Below are 24,259 nucleotides of genomic sequence, written 5' to 3'. Positions count from 1 at the left end.
CTGTGGACTTGTTTTAATTTTCTTCAGCTTCATACTAAATTTGCATCTGAGCAATTGATGGTCTGTTCCACAGTCTTCCCCTGGCCTTGTTTTAGCTGATGATATTCAGCTTTTCCACCTTCTCTTTCCACAGATGTAGTCAATTTGATTTCTATATATTCCATCTGGTGAGTTCCATCTGTATAGTCATCTTTTATGTTGTTTTTAAAAAAGTATTTGCAATGAAGAAGTCATTGGTCTTGCAAAATTCTATCATACGATCTCCAGCATTGTTTCTATCATCAAGGTCATATTTTCCAGCTACTGATCCTTCCTCTTTGTTTCCAACCATTACATTCCAATGCCAGTAAATATGAATACATCTTGAGGTTCGCAGCCAGATTCTTAACCACTACAATATCAGAGCTTCTAATATCAATACATCTTGATTGCATGTTGATCAATTTCAGACTGAAGAAATCGGGAGAATTCTTTAATGACATCATCACTGGCTTTAGTGTTAAGTAGCCACAGTACCTTAGTAGGTTATGAGTTCGCTGGCTAACATCAAGGTCAGCAGTTCGAATCTACCAAGTAATCCACAGTTCTGGTCTGTAAAAAATTACAGCCTTGGAAACCCTATACAAAGTCACTATGAGTCTGAACTGACTCCTTGGCACACAACCAGCAGCAGCCGCCGCCACATACTGCACTGGGCAAATCTGCAAAAGAGCTCTTTAAAGAAAGTGTAAAGATGTCACTTTGAGGACCAAGGTGCACCTGACCATGTGTATTTTCAATTTCCTCATAACCATGCAATAGCTGGACAACGAATAAAGAAGACCAAAGAAGAACTGATGCATTTGAATCATGGTGTTGATGAAGAATATTGAATATGCCATGGACTGCCAGAAGAATGAACAAATTTGTCTTAGAAGAAACACAGCCAGAATGTTCCTTAGAAGTGAGGATGGCAAGACTTCATCTCATATATTTTGATGCATATTATCAGGAGGGACCAGTCCCTGGAGAAGACATCATGCTTGGTGAAGCACAGGGTCAGAGAAAAAAAATGAAGACCCTCTTGGATTAATACATGGCTGCAGCGATAGGCTCAAACATAGCAACTGTGAGGATGACCAGGCTGTGTTTCATTAGGTAGTAGTTAGAGTCACTATGAATCAGAACTGATTTGACAGCACCTAACAACAATAACAAAGTCATGCATAGTCTTGTGACTATCACACAATGATTGGGTTGGACTATGCAAATAAGGTGCTGATGGCCTATAAAGGGGATTGGACAACTTGCTAATAATGCAAATAAAGTATATATAACCCTTGTAGGGGATTGGTCAGTTTTGCCATTCCCCAAGACTTAAACAGGGCCAATCACTGCTATCAAGAAGAAGAACCAGCTCTAATACATGGCATAAGTACACTGTCAAAACAACATTAAAAACATACAACCAGAAGAAGACAAAATTGATAACTGGGACCTCCTAAAACTTTGACACTTATGTGCATCAAAAGATTTCACCAAAAGAGTAAAAAGTGAACCCACAGACTAGGAAAATTTTTTGCAATGATATATCAGACAAGGAACTAATCTCTAAAATTATAGAAAACTACAACACCTCTACAAGAAAAAGACAACCCAGTTAAAAATGGGCAGAGGACATGAACAGAAACTTCACCAAAGAAGACATTCAGGCAGCTAACAAACATGAAGAAATGGTCACTATCATTAGCCACTAGTTAGATGAAAATCAAAATGACAATGAGATATTATCTCACACCAGCATTAATAGCAAAGTTAAACAGAAAACAACAAATGCTGGCGAGGTGTGCAAAGACTGGGACCCTCTCCAATGCTGTTGGGACTGTAAAATGGTGCATCCACTGTGGAAAATAGTATGGTGCTTCTTCAAAAAGTTGGAAATAGAATTACCATATAACCCAGCAATTCCTTTACTATATATAGCCACAGGAAATAAGAGCCAGAACACAAGTCAATTTATACACACCCATGTTCATCACAGTACCATTCACAATAGCAAAAAGATGGAGACAGCCTAAATGCACATCAATGGAAGAATGGATAAACAAACTATGGTACATACACACAATGGAATACAATACAATGTTGAAGCATTTTAGAAACACCTCATAATGTGGAGGATATTATGCAGAGTGAAATTAGTCAATCACAAAAGGACAAATAGTATATGAGATGACTATTGGAAAAACTGAAGAAAAGGTTTTCATGTTAAAAGAAATATTCTTTGATGGTTGCCAGGGGTAGGAGGGAAGGAAGAGTAATTCGCTGGCTAGAGGGTAGACGCGTGTTAGCTTGGGTTATGGGGAGGGCAACATACAAGAAGAAGGAGGCTGGCAGAAGAATGATGAAGACATGCGAAGACACAGGTTTGCAAGGTCTGCAAGGAACAACAGTGTTCTGCGGCTAGATACATGGACAGATATACAGGCTGAACAGGTGTGGGAGTATACCCATGAATACATAAGGGTTTAAAGAGTATATTTGTGTATGGGTATTTACCTTTGCTGAAAACACACCTATGAATGTGGTGGAGCAAATGAGACAAAATGATTAAAAAACAAAAACAAAAAAACCTTCTTAGATATTATCAAACATCTTAAGACAGAGTTCCTGTGCCTTGGGGCTCAGGATCTAGTCTCAGGGAACACCATGGTTAATTGACATAACATAGTCCACAAAGACAATGTTCTACAGTCTGCTTTGGTGAGTAAGTGACTAGGTTCATGAGCAGCCATTGAAAATGCAGCTATTTGTCTCTCCGTGTGCGCAAGAAAGCAGTGTGAAGAGAATCGAAGATGCTTGGAATCAACTAGTCCAGTGGACCAATGGAGCAAGTGAACATCACACCACAACACTGAGACCAGAAAAACTAGATGGTGCCTGGCTACCACTACCAACTGCTCTGAAAGAGATCACATTGGAAGGTCTAGGATAGACAAAATTCAAAATTACAAAAAAGGACCAGGCTTACTGGTCAGAAGGAGACTGGAGGAATCTGGGCTTATGACCCTCGATCGCCCTTCGTGTCTGGAATGGAACTCACCCTTGTGAGTTTTTGCAATTTTCAGCCAAGCAGTAAGTAGGTACATAGGGGGACAACAACACTATTAAGGCGTGCTCACTATGGAATGATCAGTCATTTAAAATCTAAGGGGCAACATTTACCTAAGGACAAAGTTGAGAAGGGATGGGAAGGAGGGGGGAATGGAGATAGGAACCGCAGGGAGGAAGCAGGATAACTGCTGTTGCAGGGAGGGGATTGCAATCATTAAGATGAAACAAAGCGTGTGATTTGTTGAATGTGAAGCTGATGATTTTCTCTGTAAATCTTCACTCAATTCACAATAAAAAAAAAAATAAGAGAGCCAAGAGTGGAGCACATCCTTTAGACATAGAGCACTGAGGATCTCTTAGACCCATGAGCCGAGAGTTGTGACCCATGAGCCAAGAGTTGTAACAATGGAGAAGGTGTGAGATGTTAAGGGAGTGTGGCAAGCCCAACAGAGAAACAGCAACAGCAGAACAAAGAAACTGGCCCTAGATAGCAAGGTGGGCTTCCCAGACCACTGGACAAGGTGGCTACAGTGGGCATACTGACCCACAGAGCACCTTCTAGCAGGAGGCTTTCTGGAAGAGTGGTGGTACTTCTAAGCACTTATCAACAGAGCTAAAGAACTTTGTAACGCTTGTCAGAGCAGGGCCAGAGACCAAACTGAGGAGTCAAGGGGCAAAGAACAGAAAGAAAGGCCAGAGAAGAGGCTATCCTGACCAAAGAACTGTATCTTAAGTTGCTCCTGTTTGGTTACAATCTGAATTGTAACCTGTTACTTGGTAATAAGTCCTATAACTGTGACTATGATCTGCGAGTTATGTGTGGCCGTACAAGGAATTATCAAGTCCACCAGCGAAATAGAGAATGTCACGAAAGGACTTGCTGGAGTCAGGATAGGTAAAAGTTTAGCAGGTGGAGGTATGTTTGACCTTGAAGCAGTTGTATTCTTCATGGTGATTCCTTCTCCCCTTTGTGAAGTTAAGAGTAGGTCTGTGACAATTAAGGTTTTATGCCAGCTTGACTGAGTCAGGATTCTCAGCGGTTTGGCAGTTGAGATGTAGTTATTACTGAGATCTATATAATGCAATCACCTCTCTGTCGCAAAGGAAGTTTCCTCAGGGTTGTAGCTTGCTTCCAATATATTGGACACTTGGGCAAAACTTGCTTGCTTTCTGCTGGGTCTGGATCCTGCATCTGGTTCATTTTCTGGACCTGAGTTAATGGACTGCTCTAGTACCTTCCAATCCTGGGTGCTGTCAGCAGACTGCCATTTTACCTGCCTGATCTGCCTGCCTGCCAACTGACTTTCCAATCTTGGTTTATCTGACCCATGGACTTGGAATTTGCCCACCACTACAGCTGTGGCACTGCAAAAAAAAAAAAAAAAGGGTACTCCAGCACACTTAATTGTGCTCATGAGGAAACTAAATATAGACCAAAAGACTGTTGTTAGTGTTACTGTTCTGTTCCTTTAAAATCAGGAAAGGTGTGCGCCCAAGTTATATTCTTCTACCAACCTTATTCAATCTGTATGCTGAGCAAATAACCCGAGAAACTGGATTATATGAAGAAATATGTGGCATCAGGATTGGAGAAAGACTTATTAACAGCCTGTGAAATGCAGATGATTCAACCTTGCTTGGTGGGAGTGAAGAGGACTTAAAATACTAATGAAGATCAAAGACTAGAGCCTTCAGTATGGGTTGCACTTCAGTGTAAAGAAAAAAATCCTTAACAACTGTACCAATAAATAACATCATGATAAATGGAGAAAAGATTGAAGGTATTAAAGACTTCATTTTGCTTGGATCCACAATTAATACTCATGGAATCAGCAGTCAAGAAATTATGTCAAATATTATTGCATTAGTTAAATCTGCTGCAAAAGACCTCTTTACAGTTTTCAAGAACAATGATATCAGTTTGAGGACTAAACAGAAGCCATGGTATTTTCAATTGCCTCATCTGCATGTGAAAGTTGGATAGCGAATAAGGAAGATCCTAGAAGAATTGATGCATTTGAATTATGGTGTTGGAGGAGAGCATTGTAAGTACCATGGACTGCCAGAAGAACAAACAAATCTGTCTTGTAAGAAGTACAGCCAGAAGGCTCCTTATAAGCCAGCATGGTGAGACTTCATCTCTCATACTTCGGACATATTATCAAGAGTGACTAATCTTAGTAAAGGACATCATGCTTGGTAAAGTGGAGGGAGACCCCCAATGAGATAGATTGATACAGTGGCAGCAGCAATGGGCTCAAACATTACAAAATTGTGAGGATGGCACAGAACAAGCAGTATTTCATTCTGTTGTGTACAGGATCTCTATGAGTTGGAACTGACTGGATGGCACCTAACAACAACACATAGGATTACTGTATCGGGGCAGTCATGACCTGATTACTTTGCAATTTTCCCAGAACATGATGCCATCCTCAATTCTCCGGGAATGCTCTGCCATAGTGGTTAGTGTCCATTTCTCCCGAGTCCTCTGTCCTAGATTCTGCCCTCTAGTGTGCTTTAGAGCCAATGCCTAGGCCTGTCACGTAGCTGTCATCCCAACTTCCTCTAGTCATCTATCTATCAGAAATGATGGTAGGAAATTGACAGGGGAATTCCTGAATCCCACTGTAGAGTGATTCCCTAGGACTGGGAGATTGTAAATTCTTAAGTGAGCAGACAGCCTCTTTTTTTCTCCCTTTAAGTGGTTGGTGGGTTTGAACTGCGGACCTTGTGATCAGCAACCTACAGTCCAGGGCAAACCCAGGAAAGGCAGTTTGCCCTCATGAAGAATGTCGTTGAAATTCCCAGACAAGCCCCAGGAGAGGCAGTAAGTAAGGAACTTGTCTGGGTATATATTTAATGATTTACCAAAAATAGCCATAGGAGTGGATGGGTTCTATTGATCTCTGTACTGTGTGGTTAGGAGTGCTGGTAGTAATATTAGGTCAACTTTGGGCTGCTTACTGCAAGGTCAGCAGTTCAAATCCATCAGTTGCTCCAAGGGAGAAAGATGAGATTCTTTGCTCCAGACACTGTGGAAAACGCTTATACCTATGAGTTGGAAGTGGCTCCGTGGCTGGCACACGGCAACAACAACACTGTGTGCTTAATAAAAGGGTGTGGCGCTGTGGGTTAATGCACCATACTGCATTGTCTTTTGAACTGCCAAGTCAGTAGTTCAAACTCACCAGTCGCTCCTCAGAAACCTTATACAGGGTCGCTATGGGTCGGAACCGACTCAACAGCACTTAACAACAATAACATAGACTATTTTTGACCCAGCACACCATCTCGCTTAAATCTAGTTTAACACCAAAGGAATACTTTGTCTCTATGTCTTCACCTGTAATCTTGCTCTGGAACGTGGGGGAGGGGAGCGGCTGGGGAACTGCAGGATAAACACTGGACTGCAAACCCAAACACAAGGTCAGCGGTTCCAGCTCACCAGCTGCTCCTCGGGAGAAAGATGAGGCTTTCTTTCTTCCCTGCAAAAATTCACAGCCTTGGCAACTATACAGGGTCGTTATGAATCGGAACCAACTGATTGCTTCTCCGAAATGCACTCAGACTCATCCACCCTAAAACATAGGTGGGGCGATTCTCACTTCTGGAGAGAGAATCACAGAAGGGACAGGCAGTATGCACATGCCCCCAACAGTGGCATTAAAATAGAAGCACAGCTACTCTGCTTCCAGGAGTGTGATGGAGTCTAGAACCCCAGTCAAGGTCTGTAGAGGCACTCCTGTATGATCTTAGTACTGACATGTAGGGATACCTAATCCCTTTCCGGCTCATACTCAAGACCTCATCTGACCACTGCTTGGCCGGGTAAGGTGCCCAAACATATGAGCCATATCTGCAGCTCGCCACGGTTGTTACTATTCTGAGTCCATTTAAAAGAGAAATGTCACACTCTAAAACGGAAAGAAAACAACTACCTATGTGGCAAGAAGAGAATGAACGGACCTTTGAGCTATGTGCCCCAGGGGGCTGGTGCGCGGATTACAAAAGAGCCCCCAGGGGATCTCAGGGCGCTCCGCGGGCATTAAGTGTAGTCATCATATGTGTTTTTCCTGCCAGTCTCTGGGGAACGGCTCCTAGCGCCGGGCTGTGCTGAAGAGCTCAGGGAGGCAAGACGACAGCTCCAAGGTGACGCAGATGGTGCTGAGGCCAGGTGAGGTCAGGAACTCAGAAGCCAGGAGCTGACGCATAACCTACGGGAGGCGGGCGTCCAGCACCAGTACTCGGATCCGGAGTCTCCAGATCAGCTTCTTCTCAGGAGGCCGGGAACTGCAGGCAATTGAGTGGCTAACTCCGCCCCGCCACTCTACCGAGCGCTACGATTGGCTCTGCCGACTGGAGGCGGGACCAGAGGACGGAGCCTACGTGATGGCGTCAGACGCCGCTGGTGCTGTTTCCTGTTGTCAGTGGCAGTGAGACCGCCGCTTGGAGTTAGAAGCTGAGGGGCTGCAGCGGCTGGGAGTATCCCTCGGCCCCCTCACCGCTCCCTTTGGTGAGTCAGGGCTCAGGGGACTAGGAGGGCAGCTGAGGGGCGGCGCGGCTGAGACGCTAGCAAACGTTGGGCCTCCAGCCCCCTTTGTGGTCCTAAACCTGGTTGCTAAGTAGAGCCTATTCGACTTAGGGCCCCCAAGCCAAACCCTGCGCTCGTTTCGGGCCCAATCCGCCCCATTCCGACCACAGCCTACGTTGCCACTGCAGGACCGTGCCCTCCCATCTCCCATCCTGATCTGACCCCAGCCCTTCCCCCATCACTCTTGTCTAAAAGCGGCCTCACCCTTGACCCGGCTGCCATTGTGATCTCAATCCCATTCTTTACAGTCCCATCTCATCCTCACCCCTCCAGCAATCCTAGTGCACTACCTGTTGACTATTCTGATTTCTCCTGTTGACTATTCTGATTTCTCCTTTTCTGGTTAGTTTTCTTAGCCCCTTCCATATACGCCTGCTCTGCTCCCTGAGGTCTGCTCACCTGTGTCTTACTCTCATTTAAGAACCATGAGCAAAGTAGGTGGCCTATTGAACTCACTCCATTCTTCTTGATAACTCTGATCTCAGTCCTATCCCAGGTTTTGTATCTTCTTCTTCTCCTCACAGACATGGTCCTTAGTTCCCTAGCCCACCATATTCACCTTTCACTTTATAACTCCATTGCCAACCATCCTGAAGACAGCCTACTCCCTAATTCTTTGCTAAACTGCCCCAGTTCCTGTTCACCCTCACCCAGTCTTCTCAAATATAACCAGTTTTTGTGTCCTTTCACTTCTGCTATCCCCACTCCACTCTTCTCATTCTGCTCTTGACACCAGTGCCCATTCAACCTCATCCCCTGCCATCCTCACCAGCTGCCCCTTGGCAGCCAAATCTAGGTGCCTGCTCAGAACCAGACAGAGACTCAGCAGCCTGATTGGGTGTATGTAGGGCTTCAGGTGGTAAATCCATGCCAATGAGTAGACTCCTTTGGGGTCCAAGTTTTTCCCAGTTCTTGAGTCCCTATACCTATTCCCAGGGTTGTGTTTCTAGCATTCAGAGTATTCTGGCTGCTGGAATAGTAGGTATCATCATCCAAGTACTTGGGAGCTGAGGGACAATCACTCATTCAACTCATTAGGCATAGGGTAGCAGAGCCCTCACTTCCTTTTGGCAGGTGTGCTGGCATTGAGAACCTCAGAATCCCACTGTATAAAGCTGGCCATGGCCACAGAACCCATTGTTTCTTTTTGCCAGGGCTGATTGAAAGTCCCAACACTGAGCACAGGGGACATGTTGGGCGCCAGCGGCAGTGTGACATTTTGTGAAGATTTTAAGTGAGTGGGTTCTGAAGTGGCTACAGAGCTCATTGAATTCCCTCCTTTCTTTTTTTTGCAGGTTCTAGATTGTTTTGTTTTGATCATTTTAGCTTACTTATGAACACAGGAGCCAAGTTATCTTGAAGTAGTTGAGGCAGAGACATTCCTGAAGCACCCAGGCCCCATACTAATCTCCTGGGACGTTTTGGTGTACATCCTATCCAAATTTGGTGGCCTAGTTTACAAGGCATGGCCATCTTCATCCAATAATTTGAAAAGGCCCCAAAGAAAACCCATGATCTGTGTTTGCCCTTTTACCAATATAGTCTTAGTTCCTTAAATATTGAAAGTGGCTCTACTTTAGTATGCCTCCATTAAAGTATAATAAGTCTGAACAGTTTTCAGTCTTGTCTACACTTTGGTTTAATGGAAAAACTGAATCTAATGTCCCTACCACTTATAAGTTGTATATCCTAACGTCCCACAATCGACGAAATGGAACTAGTATTGCCCTATACCTTATTTTTATTTCATTCATCAAGTGTTTTTTGAGTACTATTATGGAGTCCTGATGTGGTGATGTAGGGTATGCACTTGACCATAAGGTTAGTTTGAATTGCAAGGTTGGTGGTTCAAACTCATCAGCCACTCCTCAGAAACCCTATATAGGGTTGCTATGAGTCAGAACTGACTCAACGGCACTTCACAATAACAACATAGAGTCCTGGTGTGGCATTGTAGGATTAGCACTGGACTGCTAACTACAAGGTTAATGGTTCAAACCCACCAGCTGCTACTCATAAACCCTATACAGGGTTGCTATGAGTTGGAATCAGCTTGATGGCACTTAACAACAACTGTGTGTCAGACATTGTTCTAGGCACAGTAGATGCAATGATGAATGAGTCGGGCAAACTTCCTGTTTTCATTTACCGGTAGTCCAGACTTGCAACCGGGTCCGTTCTGAGAACTCTGTTGTAAGTTGGATCTGGCATAAATCAGATACCTCATTTTGCCATTGTTGTTTTCATTGTGATTGCTTTTATTATCAGTATCTCTAGAAATCTGATCTTTATTTGTCTTTGGGGGCTGGCATGAGAATGATCAACAGATGATTTGCTGCAACATGGTTTGTAGTGCATAATACTCATAATAAAATGTACAAAACCCAAACAAATGACGGGCTTACTGCAGTTGATTGTAACTTGAGTGCACTGTAAATCTGGGACTAATACATATTATTCAGCATTTGGTCCTGGCTAGAATCCTGAGGAATACGGGTCAGGACTATAGGGGAGATGGGAATATTGGATGGAAGAAATGAGGAAGGAATGAAATCTATACAATGTTCATCAACTTCACAGTTCTTCCCTGACCCACTAACCCTTGGTCTGAGAATCACAAGCTTCTAGAAATTTTCTCCCTTCAGCTGGCATTTAAATGCTCAGAGTCTACCTTCATCCCCATCCCTCACAGGACAGTTGTTCTGAAATCCAACTTGGATTTCTTCAAGTGGAAGGAAGCTGCTGTTTACTTATGCAGTGCTCATGTGTCTGACAGATCAGCTGCCTGTCTGAATCAGAAGATAGCTTGGTCATTCTTTTCCATACTAACAATTTTGTCATTCTTTTCCAACTGAAAAAAAACATGACTCATCTATTGGTATAGCATCTGGATGGCTTATACCAGGCTGATCTGAACAGCCAGTACAGGCCAGGCTGTTGGGAGTGACTGAGACGTCTACGGAGGTTGCTGTTCACTGGTGGATGGAATGCTCTGGAAGCTCATTTGAAAGCAGTGAAGCCAGGTTACCCATTTCTTTTTTTAATGTAAGTCTTCATCTAAGGCCTTCTTCTTTTTCCTCTCTTCCTTGGTCTCCAGTTGTTGTTTTGTGTTGTTAAGTGTCGTAGAATTGGTTCTGACTCATAGTGAGCCCTCTATAGGGTTTCCAAGGAGCAGCTGGTAAGTTTGAACTGCCAACTTTGTGGTCCAAACCAACCTTGAGGTCCAATGCCTAGCCTACAGTGCCATAGCAGGACTCTTTGGTTTCTAAAGGAAGTGAAATTGGACATATATAGAAAGCCAGGCAGTATAATGAAGAAAACCAACCAGGAAATGTATTCCTGTGTGCTGGAACATTTAAGAAAGGCAGCTCTGAAACTTAGGTCCTGTAGGATGGAACATGGCTCAGGTGAGTGGGCTGTAGAGCTGACCGGCCACACTGTTTAGTTGTGGTTTTAAGCCTCATTAGATTGTAGAGAAAATGGTTTTGTGCAATATTTGTCCTTTTATGATGGACTTGTTTCACTCAGCATGTCCTCAAGGTTCATCCGTGGTATGAGGTGTTTTGCAGAGTTGTTGCTATTCGTCAAGGTTGCATAGCATTCCATTGTGTATATATACCAAAGTTTATCTCTTCTTCCATTTGTGGGCACTTAGGCTGTCTCCATCTTTTTGTTGTTGTGAATAGTGCTGTAGTGAACAATGGTGTGCATGTATCTATTCGTGTGCTGGCTCCTATTTCTTGTGGATGTATATCAAGTAGAGAGATTTCTGGGTTATAAGGTATTTCTATTTCCAACTTTCTAAGGAAGCGCTATACCATTTTCCAGAGTAATTGAACCATTTTAGTTCCACCAGCAGTGTGGGAGGGTCCCCGTCTCTCCACACCCTCTCCAGAATTTGTTGTGTTCTATTTTCTTGAACTTCGCTGTTAATGCTGGTGTGAGATGATATCTCATTGTTGTTTTGATTTGCATCTCTCTAATGGCTAGTGGTATGGTGCTGTAGGATCTGCACTGGACTGTGAACCACAAGGTTGGCAGTTCAAACCCACCAACTACTCCTCAGAAACCCTATATGGGGTTGCTATGAGTTGGAACCAACTTGATGGCACTTAACAACAACACAACAATGGCTAATGATCTTAAACATTTCTTCACATGTTTGTTGGCTGCCTGAATGTCTTCCTTGAGTTTATTCGTGTCCTGCACCCATTTTTTAATTGGGATGTGATTGCAGAGAACATGGAACTTCTGCTTATCCTATAAATATCTGTACGTGATCTTTGCCTGAAACTCTTTGTGCCACAGACCTGAGACACATTGATTCGACTGAAAGGCCACAAGACTTGAAACAAGGAATCCATAGAATTCTGTCCCTTCCCTGAGACCCACTTCTGCAGTGCCTCAGTTTTCTTTTCTGTAAAGTGGGAATAATCATCCTTCCAAGATTGCTGTTAGAATTAAATGAAGCTACAGAATGAGACCAGAAAAACTTGGCTCCACTCATTCTAGAGAGCCGTATAAGGATAAATCAGTGCAGCATAATGTGCTGGACTGCAAGGCCAGTTTGAATTGCAAGGTTGGTGGTTCAAACCCACTAGATGCTCCTAGGAAACACTATACAGAGTTGCTATGAGTTGGAACCGATTTGACGGCATTTAACAACAACAACAACAAGGGGTAGAAGTAGACTTAGCCTCTGTATCATATGAAGATTGTGAAAGGCTTGAAGATTGTGAAAGGACGGCAATCTCTCCAGCCCAGGCTTTCACTGTAATCTTTTTTAAAAAAATGTTTTATTGTGAATTATGTGATAATTTACATGGGAGAACATTAGCTTTACAATATTCATCCTATCGTATATCGTTTCATTGCCGTGGTTACAATCCCCTCCATGCATCATCAACCAACCAAAGGGTATACACTACAAGCCTGCTCCCCGGTCATCAGCTCACAGCCCCTCTCCCTCTCTGTGTCTGAAATCCCCAACTGCTCCATCTCTCCACGTCATCGTCTCTGCCTCCATCTCAGGCATCATTGCTTCTCTGGGTAGGGTCCTACACTCCGCTCTTCCCCCTTGATGGTCCCAGGGACCTCTGCTCCTAGACTGAAAAGTTAATCACTCCTCTCCTTGCTACAAAACGTCTACCTTTACATTTCCAACCCTCACAAGCAGTCCTGATAACAATTATTCACTATTGTATCACAAGAGACCTTTACACATTTCATTTCATCAGCCCCGCCTAGACAGATTGGATACTACTCAGTGGAGATTCTACCTTCCTTCACACCCTCTGGAACTAGGTTCCCTCTTGAAAGCTTGTAAACCAGTCACTTCTTGCCTTTGTAGTCCCCCATTTTGGGTAGCCAATGTCCAAGTTTCCCATCCCTGTCTACTCTGTGTATGGAGGGGGTGGGAATGATCCTTGCTGTAAGGATTTGTTCCCTCCTTTGAGCTACTGCATCCATAGGTCGCTGTAATCTTTTGAGAGCATTTTATGGTGTTGCTCAAGTTCTCTGCTTACTCCCATCATTGTATGGGTTCTTGGAAGTTACACCTCTCTGGATTTGGTACTTGAGGAACAGGAAGTGAAACCAGCCCAGTATGATGGTAGATTTTGGGGTCTGGACCACAGGATAACAGCAGTCAAGAGACGCAAAGCCCCATTCCACCGGTGATTTTTTTGTGCCCTGGGTGGTCAGATTCCTGCCTCTGAGCTGGGTTCCTGCCCCCCTGATGTGTGACGGAACAGATGTGGGGAGGCAGGGCAGCTTGGCTTTCTTCATTGAAAGGTGTGGTCTGAATTACGGCTTGAGCCCCAGTCTTGTTCCTGTTTCTGTGGCTGGTTCTTCTGGATCCTCTGAGCTGTGTCAGTCACTTGGTGACTTTCTGACCCCTTGTTTTAGGGGACAGTTACTTGACTGGCCCTGCCTGATCTCTTAGCTTCAATTTCATTTGGTTTAACACAGGATTACTTGGCCAGAACACCCCCATCCTAAGAATACTCTGTTATTCCTTTTGTTGTTGTTAAGAACATACAGGACAAAAGATACACCAATTCAGCAATTTCTACCTGTATAATTCAGTGACAGTGATTCCATTTTCCAAGTTGTACAATGCTTCTCACCCTCCTCTTCTGAATTGTACCTCCTCCATTGTTCTTCCTCCATTCACAACAAGGAGCTCCGGTAGAGGTAGCATAGTGGTTACAAATCAGGCTGCAAACCGCAAGGTCAGCAATTCGAAACTGCCAGCTGTTCCGCGGAAGAAAGATGATGCTTTCTGCTCCCGTAAAAATTTACAGTCTCAGAAACCCTGTACAGGGTCGCTATGAGTCGGAACCGACTCCATGGCACATAACCATCACCATCACGGTTCACATCAGCTCACTGTCTCCTTAGGCTCCTGTCTAATCTTTCAAACAGCTGTGGTCAGTTTCATCCCCTGTAGAGGAGGGTCCCTAAATAAGCACAATGGCATCATTCTTTACTAGTTACACTAAACTCTTACTTGGTTTCTAGAAGACTTCTGGGGGCAGGGGTGAGGGTGGGGGTGGTGGGAGCATTTTTGCTTTATGCTTAAAGTTTATCTCAGAGCAGTAGTTTCTGTGGTTAAGAATACTTTATTATTCTTATTTAGTTAATGAGGCCACAATGAACCCAGACTTACAGCCTCAGGGCCTTTTAGTGGGCAGAGGGAGGGGTGATTATAGAGATTGAAGGTTCTGTCTGGAGGGAAAAACCTTAGGCGTCAATGCTCAGAGAAACACCAGAAATGAGTGTAACAGAATTGCGTGGTGAACTGGTGTGGCCCTGTAGAATAAGCACTGAACTGTTAACCACAGGTTGGTAGTTCAAACCCACCAGCTGCTCCTTGGAAACCCTATATCGGGTCACTGTGAATCGGAGCCCACTTGATGGTACTTAGCAACTACAACAACCAACAGAATTGTGAATAAATACAATTTGAACCAGACAACATCAAACCAAAAGTATTAGGAAGGCGTAACAGAGAGGAGAACCCATGAAAAGAGTTGTATATACCAGAGGGCTTCAGAGAGTTCCTGACAAGATGGAATTGAAAGGTAATGGAATTTTCCCACCCACTTTCTGAAGTCCCCTTGTAGGCAGGGGTGGGGCAGAGTAGTCTGAAGGCCGGTGCCGATTCCTTCCATGTTGGTTTCTCATGAGAGACATTCAGGGCATGTGCAGGGTTTCAGGGTCAGTCTGTAGGAAAACCTATGAGTCGCTATGAGTCGGTTTCGACTCGATGGCACCTGACAACAACAACTGTAGGAAAACCAGAATCATGAAGAATATGTCATGTGTCCTAAAGGAGTGACTGCTAACCACACGGTGACTGGTCCAATCCCACCGGTAGTTGTTGTGATGTGCCATGGAGTGGGTTCTGACCCCTAGTGACCCTGTACAGGGTTTCCGAGGCTGTAAATCTTTATGGGAGCAGAAAGCATCATCTTTCTCCCACAGAACCGCTGGTAGTATCGAACTGCTGACCTTGAGGTTAACAGCCCAACTCGTAACCATTATCTGGCAAACCTGTGCAGGATTGCTGAGTTGTAACCTACTCGAAGGCATTTGACAACAACATATGTCCTAAAACACAACTTCCAGTCACACCCTAGAGTTCCTTCCTCCTGAAACCAGATGTCAAACCAGTTCATTCCAGATCTGTCAGCTGCTGAGAATTTATAGTTCCATCCGCAAACCCAACCGGCTGCCGTTCTGACTCTTAGAGACCCTGTGTCGGATTTCCAAGGCTGTGACTCCTCATAGGACTGGAAAGCCTCATCTTCTGCGGATTCGTTGGTGGGTTTGAACTGTCAATGCTGGGGTTAGCAGTCCAGTGTGTGTCCGATAGCACCACCAGGCCTCTTTGATTTCTACCTCAGGTGTACGGAATCATCTGAATGTTCTGTACACCTGGGGTACCAGGGATCTTGTATAAATGTAGACTCGGATTCAGTATATCAGGGGTGGAAATGCAAATTCTAAGCAGAGGGTCACAACTGGAGTGCGTTTGAACCCAAAATGAAATCAGTCTGTTGAAAGCCCTGCAGTTAGACAGTTCTCCAGAAGAGCCCAGTGCTCAAGGTAAAACTTAACTAGCTGCTGTATACTAGGCTGTGGTTCCACCCGAATGAAGGTGGCTCCAAAAAATCCAGTGTCTTTCTTAGTGTTTTTTTTGTTTTTTTAAATTTTTTATTGTGAATTATGTGATAGTTTACATGGGAGAACATTAGTTTTACATAGATAATTTCATTGCCATGGTTACAGTCCCCTCCATGCATCATCCAGTGTTCATCCTGTGGAGCTACTACACTCCCTTGTTGTAGTTAAGTGCCATCAGATCTGACTCATAGTGACCTTGTATAAGGGTTTCTGAGGAGCGACTGACCTATGGCTTGAACCTCTGACCTTACAGTTAGCAGTCCTGTGCTTTTACCGTACAGCACCACACCAGGAGCCCATGGTATATATTAAACCTTGTGTTTGGTGTTTTACATTATGTTAGACTTTAAAGAACAGGGCATTTGGTTTGTGGAAGACTACAGTCTTACTGTGGCACTGTATAATAAGCACTGGACTGCCACCCACAAGATGGACAGTTCAAATCCACCAGCTGCTCCTTGTAAGTCCTATATAGGGTCTCTATGAGACGGAATCAACTTGATGTTACTTGACAACAAACAGCAATATGGTTTACTTTGAGAGCTGGAAATCTGTTTTGAGTCTTGACCTTAATTTGATCTTCATTGTCTTCTTTCTGACCTCTAACCAGCAATGTGAAAAGCTTTTCCCTCAGGTAGAGTTTTGTTGAAAGTGGATTACTACAGCTCCCCTAGCCTGTCCAGGGAAGGGCAGTCTCATCCTCAGGGATTTGTTTGGGCATACCGTTAATGAAAATTAGGGTACCAGGGCCACATGGACCTGAGTCATAAATAAGCTAAGGTGGTCAAAGGGTCCGGGAGCCAATCCTGTCAACTTTTCTAATCTGTAATAGTATACACATTCCAGTTCTGGGCCCTTTTGCCCCCTTCCACAGTCCAGTCTGTCTGCCACCAATCATGATTTTTTGATGAGTTTCTTTTGTTTTCATCTTCATGTAATTGGCCATGTGGCTGTGAATCCTTTGGACATTTTTTGGCCTCATGCTGATGAGCGCTCTCTCATTCAGATGATTTGTCCTTGTCCCGTTAAGACTTAAAAAGGGGTCTATATAAAATATATTGAAATTAGGGGTCATTTTCCCCGTAGAACAACACACGTTTATATCTCCATCAGAGGGGCTTGATACCTTGCCTAAGCATGCCCGGCTGGTTTGAGGCAAAGCAGTTTAGAACCCTTGTTGGCCCCATTTAGCCAAATTTCTGTGCTGCCAAATCCTGACCTTCATAGCCTGAGGGAAAAACAGAAGTCAGCAGGAGAGCCCTCCCCTTTTGAAGCAATTTCAGTTATGCTTTTCAAGGCTGAGCTGATAGGCACAAGACTGGAGCAGGAGTCAGGGTGGCAGCGGAGGGGGTGTGGGGGGAAGCACTTGTTAGAGGGGTGGTTTCAGAACTCAGGCCCTGAATGAATTCTGAGCTTTTGCTTCCTGATCCCGATGCATCCTTGGCATGTTCAGCTGCAGCACCCCTCTTGAGCCCTCATCTTTGTAATTAACTCAGCCTGCCACTCTCTGCCACTCCCCTTCCACCACAAATCCCATGGATGCTGGCATTTTGCCAGTGTTTCATATCAAGAGCCCTTCTAGCACCCACTCTTAGGAGTAGATCCGCCTGAACGGCACATGGGCCTCCTCCAGAGGTTTGAGCCCTCTGACATTTTTCCTTCCTGTTTATAACTTCCGTAGAATCCACTCTGGTGTCTGGTCTTGTATTCAGAAGGCCTTGCTGCTGTCGTTTGAGTAAGATCCTTTGACCTGCCTCTGCGGAGAGGGGACTTTGGGAAGGGGAGCTTGCTCATCTGCCCGTCTTTCTCTGCAGGTGTCATGTGACTGTCCGTGGGAGTTGCTGCACGAGTGGAGATGCTCTCAGTGGGGGAGAATGGACTGGACCCCCGGGCTGCCATCCCGGTAGGTGGTGAGGGAGGATGGGGAGGAGGTTGGGGAGGAAGGAGAGACCACCGTTTCATCAGCTCTGCTTACTTCCAAATGAATGGGCTGTATCCCAAGAGGCCTTGGGTTGAGAACAGAGCAGAGGCAGGCTCTAAGAAGAGATATCCTGTCTTTCTCTTTCATCTTATTGGTAATAAAATAGGATTTTACCACCCCTCTTAAATTCCCCCTCCCCCCAAAAAAATCCATTTAAGATAGATTACCTGTGTGTTTGCAGCTATATTTGCCAATAGGCAAAGAGTTACTCCCCTGGAATGTTTCTTTAAGGGCCTTTGTAATGTTTGGCACTCTTTAGGTCATCAAGAAGAAGTTGGTGGGATCAGTGAAGGCGTTGCAGAAACAGTACGTGTCCTCAGACACAGTGGTCACCAGCGAAGATGGAGATGCCAACACCATGTGCAGTGCCCTGGAGGCCGTGTTTATCCATGGCCTGCAGGCCAAACACGTCCGAGCTGAGGCCGGAGGAAAGAGGAAGAAACGTACCCACCAGAAGCCCCTGCCTCAGCCTGTCTTCTGGCCCCTCCTGAAAGCCGTTACCCACAAGTGAGCTCAGCCTGGAGAGCCTTTGCTTGGGGAGGAGCTTCTGAGTGTGGGACATTTAACTGTTCCTCTTCAACTGTGAGGAAAGCTTATAGGGCCTCTCTGTGTTTCAGTGTAGAGAGAATTGGAGGCTTCCTCCTAGGCCAAATTTCCCAACCAGGGTGCCATTTGATTCTGAGCCCCTCAGCCCCAGGGCTAGTTTCCTCTAGCAGGAATAGCCTCTTCTGTTGACTTCAGGTACGTTAGTCATAATGTGAAAAACGTGAGAACTGTTCTTTAGGTGAGGGCTGCCAAGCTACCTGGGCCACTACCTATTTTTATATGACACGTTTTATTGGGACACAGTTACACCCATTATCTGTGACTGTTTTTTCCTGACCAAGGCAGATTTATTGCTTCAGAGGTTGTATGGCTTGTTGTTGTTGTTGTTAAGTGCCATCAAGTTGGTTCTGATTCATAGCAACCCTGAATAGGGTTTCCAAGGAGCGGCTGGTGGGTTTGACCTTGTGGTCCAGTGTTTATCCTGTAGTGCCACACAGTGACTTCAAACCTCAAATATGAGAGGTGCTCCCAAAAGTTTTTAGAAAAATTCCATTGTCTTTTCTGTGTTCCCACAGATTTTTAAAATTCCCCTTGTATTTACTATCTGGCCCTTTATAAAATAAAATTTCCAGCCTTGCCTTAGAATGTGTGAACATCTTTGTGCTAACTGCTATAGTTGTTGGTGCTAAGTGCCATCAAGTCAGTTCCAACTCATAGCAGCTCTGTGTAGGATTTACAAGGAGCACTGGTAGATATGACCCGCTGCCCTTGTGGTTAGCAGTCCAGTGCTGACCCTACAGCGCCACAGCAGGAGTCTCTGAATGTTATAGTAGTCCCCCTTTTCTGCAGTTTTCTTTTTAAAATATCCACAGCCAACCATGGTCTGAAAATAGTAAATGGAAAATTTCAGAAATAAACAATTCCTAAGTTTTAAATTATGTACCCCTCTGAGTAGCACGATGAAACCCCCCACTGTTCCACTTCAGATGTGAATCACCTGTGTCTGGGCAGTTCACACTGTAGCCACTACCTGCCTGTTAGTCACTCCGTTGCCTTCTCACTCGTCAGATTGACTGTCACAGGATGGTAGTGCTTGTGTTTAAGGAACCCTCATTTTACTTGATAATGGTCCTATTTTATTATTATTTATTATTGTTAATCTCTTACTGTGCCTAGTTTGTAAATTAAGCTTTTATCATAAGTATGTATGTGGAGGAAGAAACAGGGTATAGTAGGTTCAATACTATCCATGGTTTTAGGTATCCACTGAGGGTCTTAGAATTTATTCCCCATGGAAAAGGGGGGACTACTGTCTTCGTAACTAGGGATGGGAGTTTTTAAGGAGTAGAATCCAGGTAGAACTTCTGAATATTCATCTGTGAGACAGTTTGCTTTCTGACCCTCTAACTCCCTTTGAGCAAGTATCTGGCATTGGGCCTCTAAGGGCTATTAAATGCCACTTTTAGGCCCAAGTTGCCTTGTCAGCCTCGGATCTTCCTTTCCATGCCTACCCCCACTGCCATGGGTCAGTTTCTTACCTCTGCTGGCTGACAGTGGTTTCTCATTGTCCCCTTATCTCATTCTGTCTTTCATTACTTCATCAGCAGGTCAACATTTACTGTGTCCAGTAGAGTGTGGTCAGCCCATGAGGGAGACATGCACAGGGGGACTAGGGTAGCTCAGAGGAGGGGCATTTGCCTCAAATTGAGGGATTCAGGAACTGAGTTTGGTAGACTTGGGGTCTTGTCTTTGTATTCAGAAAAATCCCTTCTGAAATCTGCATATTTACAGCCAAGTCACTTTCCTGTACAAAACCTGTAGCCCATAGGTTCCTAAATGCCATCCAAGGGCTGCTGCCAGCCTGCTGGAGTCTGGGTTACCGGGGTGGGGTTGAGGTCTTGGTAGCTGTGCCACGATCAAGTTCTCCAGGTGATTCTGATGCATAGCCTCTTGTGGGAACCTTCGCCCCACTTCACCTGATCAACTTGATACTCAAGACCCTCTGCTACCTCTTTTTGCAATCGAATCCCCTTCACTTGTAATTGGAGTGCTCCCCGTTCTTCTTACAAGTCTCTTGCTTCTCTATCCTTGTGCTTACAAGGTTCTCCTTCCACTGTTGTCTGTTCTTGAAACCCTTCATGGCTGCCTTTTACTCACTCTTACCCTGAAATGATACTAAAAATAGGGCTTGAGTCACCCTCAAAAGGGAATTACTTGCTAAGAGCAGAAACCACGTCTTGTCTTTGTTTCTTCACAGCTCCAAGGAGTTTGCCCTTAGATGCTCAGCCGGTGTGTCTTACTGAACAGATAAAAGCCAGGGGTATCAGGGGTAGTTGTAATAAACAAAGCAATTATCCTTCATGACACCAACCTCAAAAACTTGGGGGTTATAATTTAGATATTTCTAAATTCCCCTGAAAACACCCTCATCCAGGAATTTATCATGCTTAGGAATCCTGGTATGGAGCTGTGGGTTAATGCGCCCCACTGCAAAGCCATTTAAACTGCAGGGTTGGCAGTTCAAGCTTACCAGCAGCTCTTCAGAAACCCTATACAGGGCCGCTGTGGGTCGGAATCAACTCGATGACACTTAACAACAACAACATGTATGCTTGCAGTACATTTGGCACTGGGATAATGCACTGGACCTCAAGGTCGGTTTGAACCACAAGGTCGGTGATTCAAACTCACCAGCCGCTCCTTGGAAACTCTATATAGGAACGCTATGAGTTGGAACTGACTCGATGGCACTTAACAACAACAATGTATATTTGTAACCACTATGATTGGTTCTTAATAACTAGTGACTGAAGAGACATCTCAGTGATTTGTAGTTCTCTGAAACAAGTCTGTTTTCCCCCTTCCCAGACACATAATCTCAGAATTGGAACACCTGGTCTTTGTCAACACGGATGTGGGCCGCTGCCGAGCATGGCTTCGACTGGCCCTCAATGATGGACTGATGGAATGCTACCTGAAATTGCTCCTCCAGGAGCGGGCCTGGCTATGCGAGTACTATCAGCCCACAGCGCTGCTGCGAGATGCCGAGGAGGGCGAGTTTCTCCTTAGCTTCCTGCAGGGACTCACATCTCTGTCCTTCGAGCTCTCCTACAAGTCTGCCATCTTAAATGAGTGGACACTCACCCCATTGGCCCTCTCTGGGCTTTGCCCACTCTCTGAGCTCGACCCTCTTACTACCTCTGGTGCAGAACTCCAGCGGAAGGAGTCTCTGGATTCAATATCCCATTCCTCAGGCTCAGAGGACATCGAGGTCCAGCACTCAGGCCATAAGATCCGGCGGAACAGGAAGCTCACTGCCTCCTCCCTCAGCCTGGACACGGCCAGTTCATCCCAGCTGTCCTGCAGCCTGAACTCTGATAGCTGTCTCCTCCAGGACAATAGCAGTAAGAGTCCAGACCGTTCTGAAGAGCCCATGTCCTATGACTCAGACCTGGAGACAACAAATGCTGAGGATTCTGACCGGTCTCTGCAAGAGTGAGTCCCTCTCTTTTCCTCTCTCCCTCTCCTTCCGTCCCTCTTACCGTCACATGACATCTGTCATTGTCACTGCTCATGGAACTCTGTTGGGGTGCTAAGAAGGATAAAGGAGATATCATCCCTTTTGAGGAACTGGCAGAGCTAGGAGCTGTAACTGGAAGGCACCTGGGGGCAGTGGGTAGAGTGGACTTAGGACCCAGAGCTAATTCAAGGTCCAGCTCTACCCCCGATGTCCAGTGGCAAGTTATTTTGGCTCTCGGAGTTTCACTGTGAAATACTTGAATGTAGGACATTTTCATCTAGAGGGGAAGAAACTTAACAGTTCAAGTTGATACTCTACAACTTCCAGAAAATGCAGTGAAGCAGGATGCATCGGCTGGGTGTGAGGTAGTGACAGGAGACAGCTGAGTGCCTGTGGAGGAAGGGGCAGACACCAGGGGACAAGCCAGCATGTGCCTGAACCTTCCACTTACAGTCTTTTTAAAAATTCATTTTTTGAATGAGAACTCCATCTTTATGGTGAGAAAGAGGAGCCCTGGTAGTGCAGTGGTATGTGCTTATCTGCCAATCAGAAGGTGGGCAGTTTGACCTCACCAGCTGCTCTGCGGCAGAAAGCTGTGGCATCTGTTTCTGTAAAGATGACGGTCTTGGCACTCCTCTGGGGCAGCTCTGATCTATCCTATAGGGTTGCTCTGAGTCAGAATTACCTCGTGGTAATGAGTTATGGTGGGAGAAAATCTATAACTCACACAGTGAAAAGTCTTTCCCATGCCTGTCTGTCATCACCTGTTCTTCCTTCCTCCCACCCCATGGCCATAACTTTTCATTTCATTCATATTGCTCTCAGATTTCTAAATACATCTACAATAAATATGAATACTTTGTTTAAATTTCTTTCTTAGTTTCCACTACCCTACTCTCTTCTATAAAAGGTAGCATATATACACTGTCCTATGCCTTGTTTAGGAAAAGGTCTTTTTCTAACAGAATTTCCTTTTGTTGTTGTTTTTTTGTTGTGTTGTCTGTTTCTATTTTCTGTTGTTCCATTGTAGAGTCCTGGAGTGGCATTGTTGGATAAGCTCTGGACTGCTAACCACAAGGTTGGTGGTTCAAACCCACCAGCTGCTCCTTGGAAACCCTATACAGGGTTGCTAAGAGTTGTAATTGACTCGATGACACTTAATAACAACATTGTTCCAGTGTACAAAAGTCCTTTGGTTTATTTAATCTGTCCCTCTAGTCTTTTGTGGTGTCAGTGTTCCTGTGAATAACTACATATGTAGGGATTGTAGTTTATGTATGGGAGTCCTGGTGTGGCTCTGTAGAAAAAACATTGGATTACTAACTGCAAGGTCGGTGGTTCAAGTCCACTATCCTATCCTTGGAAGCCCTATACAGGGTCACTATGAATCAGAACTGACTTGGTGACACTTAATAACAACAACATGAAAATTCCAAATTGTTTTATCCTTTGCTCAGAAATGTTACTTTTAGCAGTTTGCTGTTGTTAAGTGCTTATCCTATGGAGCCGTACCAGGACTCCAAAGCTGAAACTAATTTTTATAGATGTTAGTTATTTACGTTCCATTAGGAATGTGTCTCTGTTCCCTTAGCCTTGCCAACAGAAGGGATCGCCAAACTTTGGGTTATTTTCTCATCTAATAGGTGAAAAATGGTAACCTTATTAACTGAAGTAAGCGCCTCCTTCAGTTGGATCCCTGTTCCATCAGCCTCTGCTTAGAATCTTCTTGTCCATTCCTAGGTGCCCTGGTGGCACAGTAGTTACACACTTGACTGCTAACCCAAAGATCAGCAGTTTGAATCTGCCAGCCAGTCTGCATGAGAAAGCTGTGGCAGTCTGCTTCTGTAAAGATTTACAGCCTTGGAAACTCTGTGAGGTAGTTCTCCTCTGCCCTTTAACGTAGCTATGAATCGAAATCTTGATGGCAGTGGGTGTGGTTTGGGGGTTTTCTCCTCTCCTCCTGCTTCCACCTTGATTCAGGTCCCTACAGTGGTCCCCTCTGGTGTGAGAATAATGCTGGATTGGACTTGGAGCCTTCAAGCCGTATCCCACCATGTACACGTCTGGTAATATCAAACAAATTACAGACTCTTTGTGAGGTTCTGTCTCTTCATCAGTAAAATGGAAATGCCCTCACAGGGCTGTTTGAGAATCAAATCAATTCCCCTTTAGTTGCATACATGAGAATGTCTGATAGGCTCCATGCAGGACTTTTAAGCACTGGCACATGGGAATGGGGTTTTTGATCGGAAACCTTGCAGAGGAGCGTCTCTTCTCCACAGACGTCTGGTCTCATGACATGACTTATTCCTTCTCACCTGTCTTAGCTCTTCGC

The 24,259-nt window shown here is 44.8% G+C and overlaps 1 protein-coding gene and 1 pseudogene across 1 annotated transcript in view; both read left to right on the top strand.

Annotated features, from left to right (window-relative positions):
• LOC102825528 overlaps positions 1 to 17,702 on the top strand; it is a 40,186-nt pseudogene extending 22,484 nt beyond the window's left edge.
• A 30-nt stretch (positions 17,703 to 17,732) lies between these two features.
• Positions 17,733 to 24,259, top strand: part of PLEKHM1 (pleckstrin homology domain containing, family M (with RUN domain) member 1) — a 58,852-nt gene continuing 52,325 nt past the window's right edge. The window contains exons 1-3 of the mRNA XM_006833720.1: positions 17,733 to 17,780; positions 18,118 to 18,365; positions 21,273 to 21,899. Of these exons, the coding sequence (XP_006833783.1) occupies positions 17,733 to 17,780; positions 18,118 to 18,365; positions 21,273 to 21,899 (923 nt within the window). The remainder of the gene's footprint in view (positions 17,781 to 18,117; positions 18,366 to 21,272; positions 21,900 to 24,259) is intronic.

The sequence above is a fragment of the Chrysochloris asiatica genome, unplaced genomic scaffold, assembly GCF_000296735.1.
Source record: "Chrysochloris asiatica unplaced genomic scaffold, ChrAsi1.0 scaffold00007, whole genome shotgun sequence".
NCBI lineage: Eukaryota > Metazoa > Chordata > Mammalia > Afrosoricida > Chrysochloridae > Chrysochloris > Chrysochloris asiatica.
This window is presented reverse-complemented; position numbering and strand designations above follow the sequence as displayed.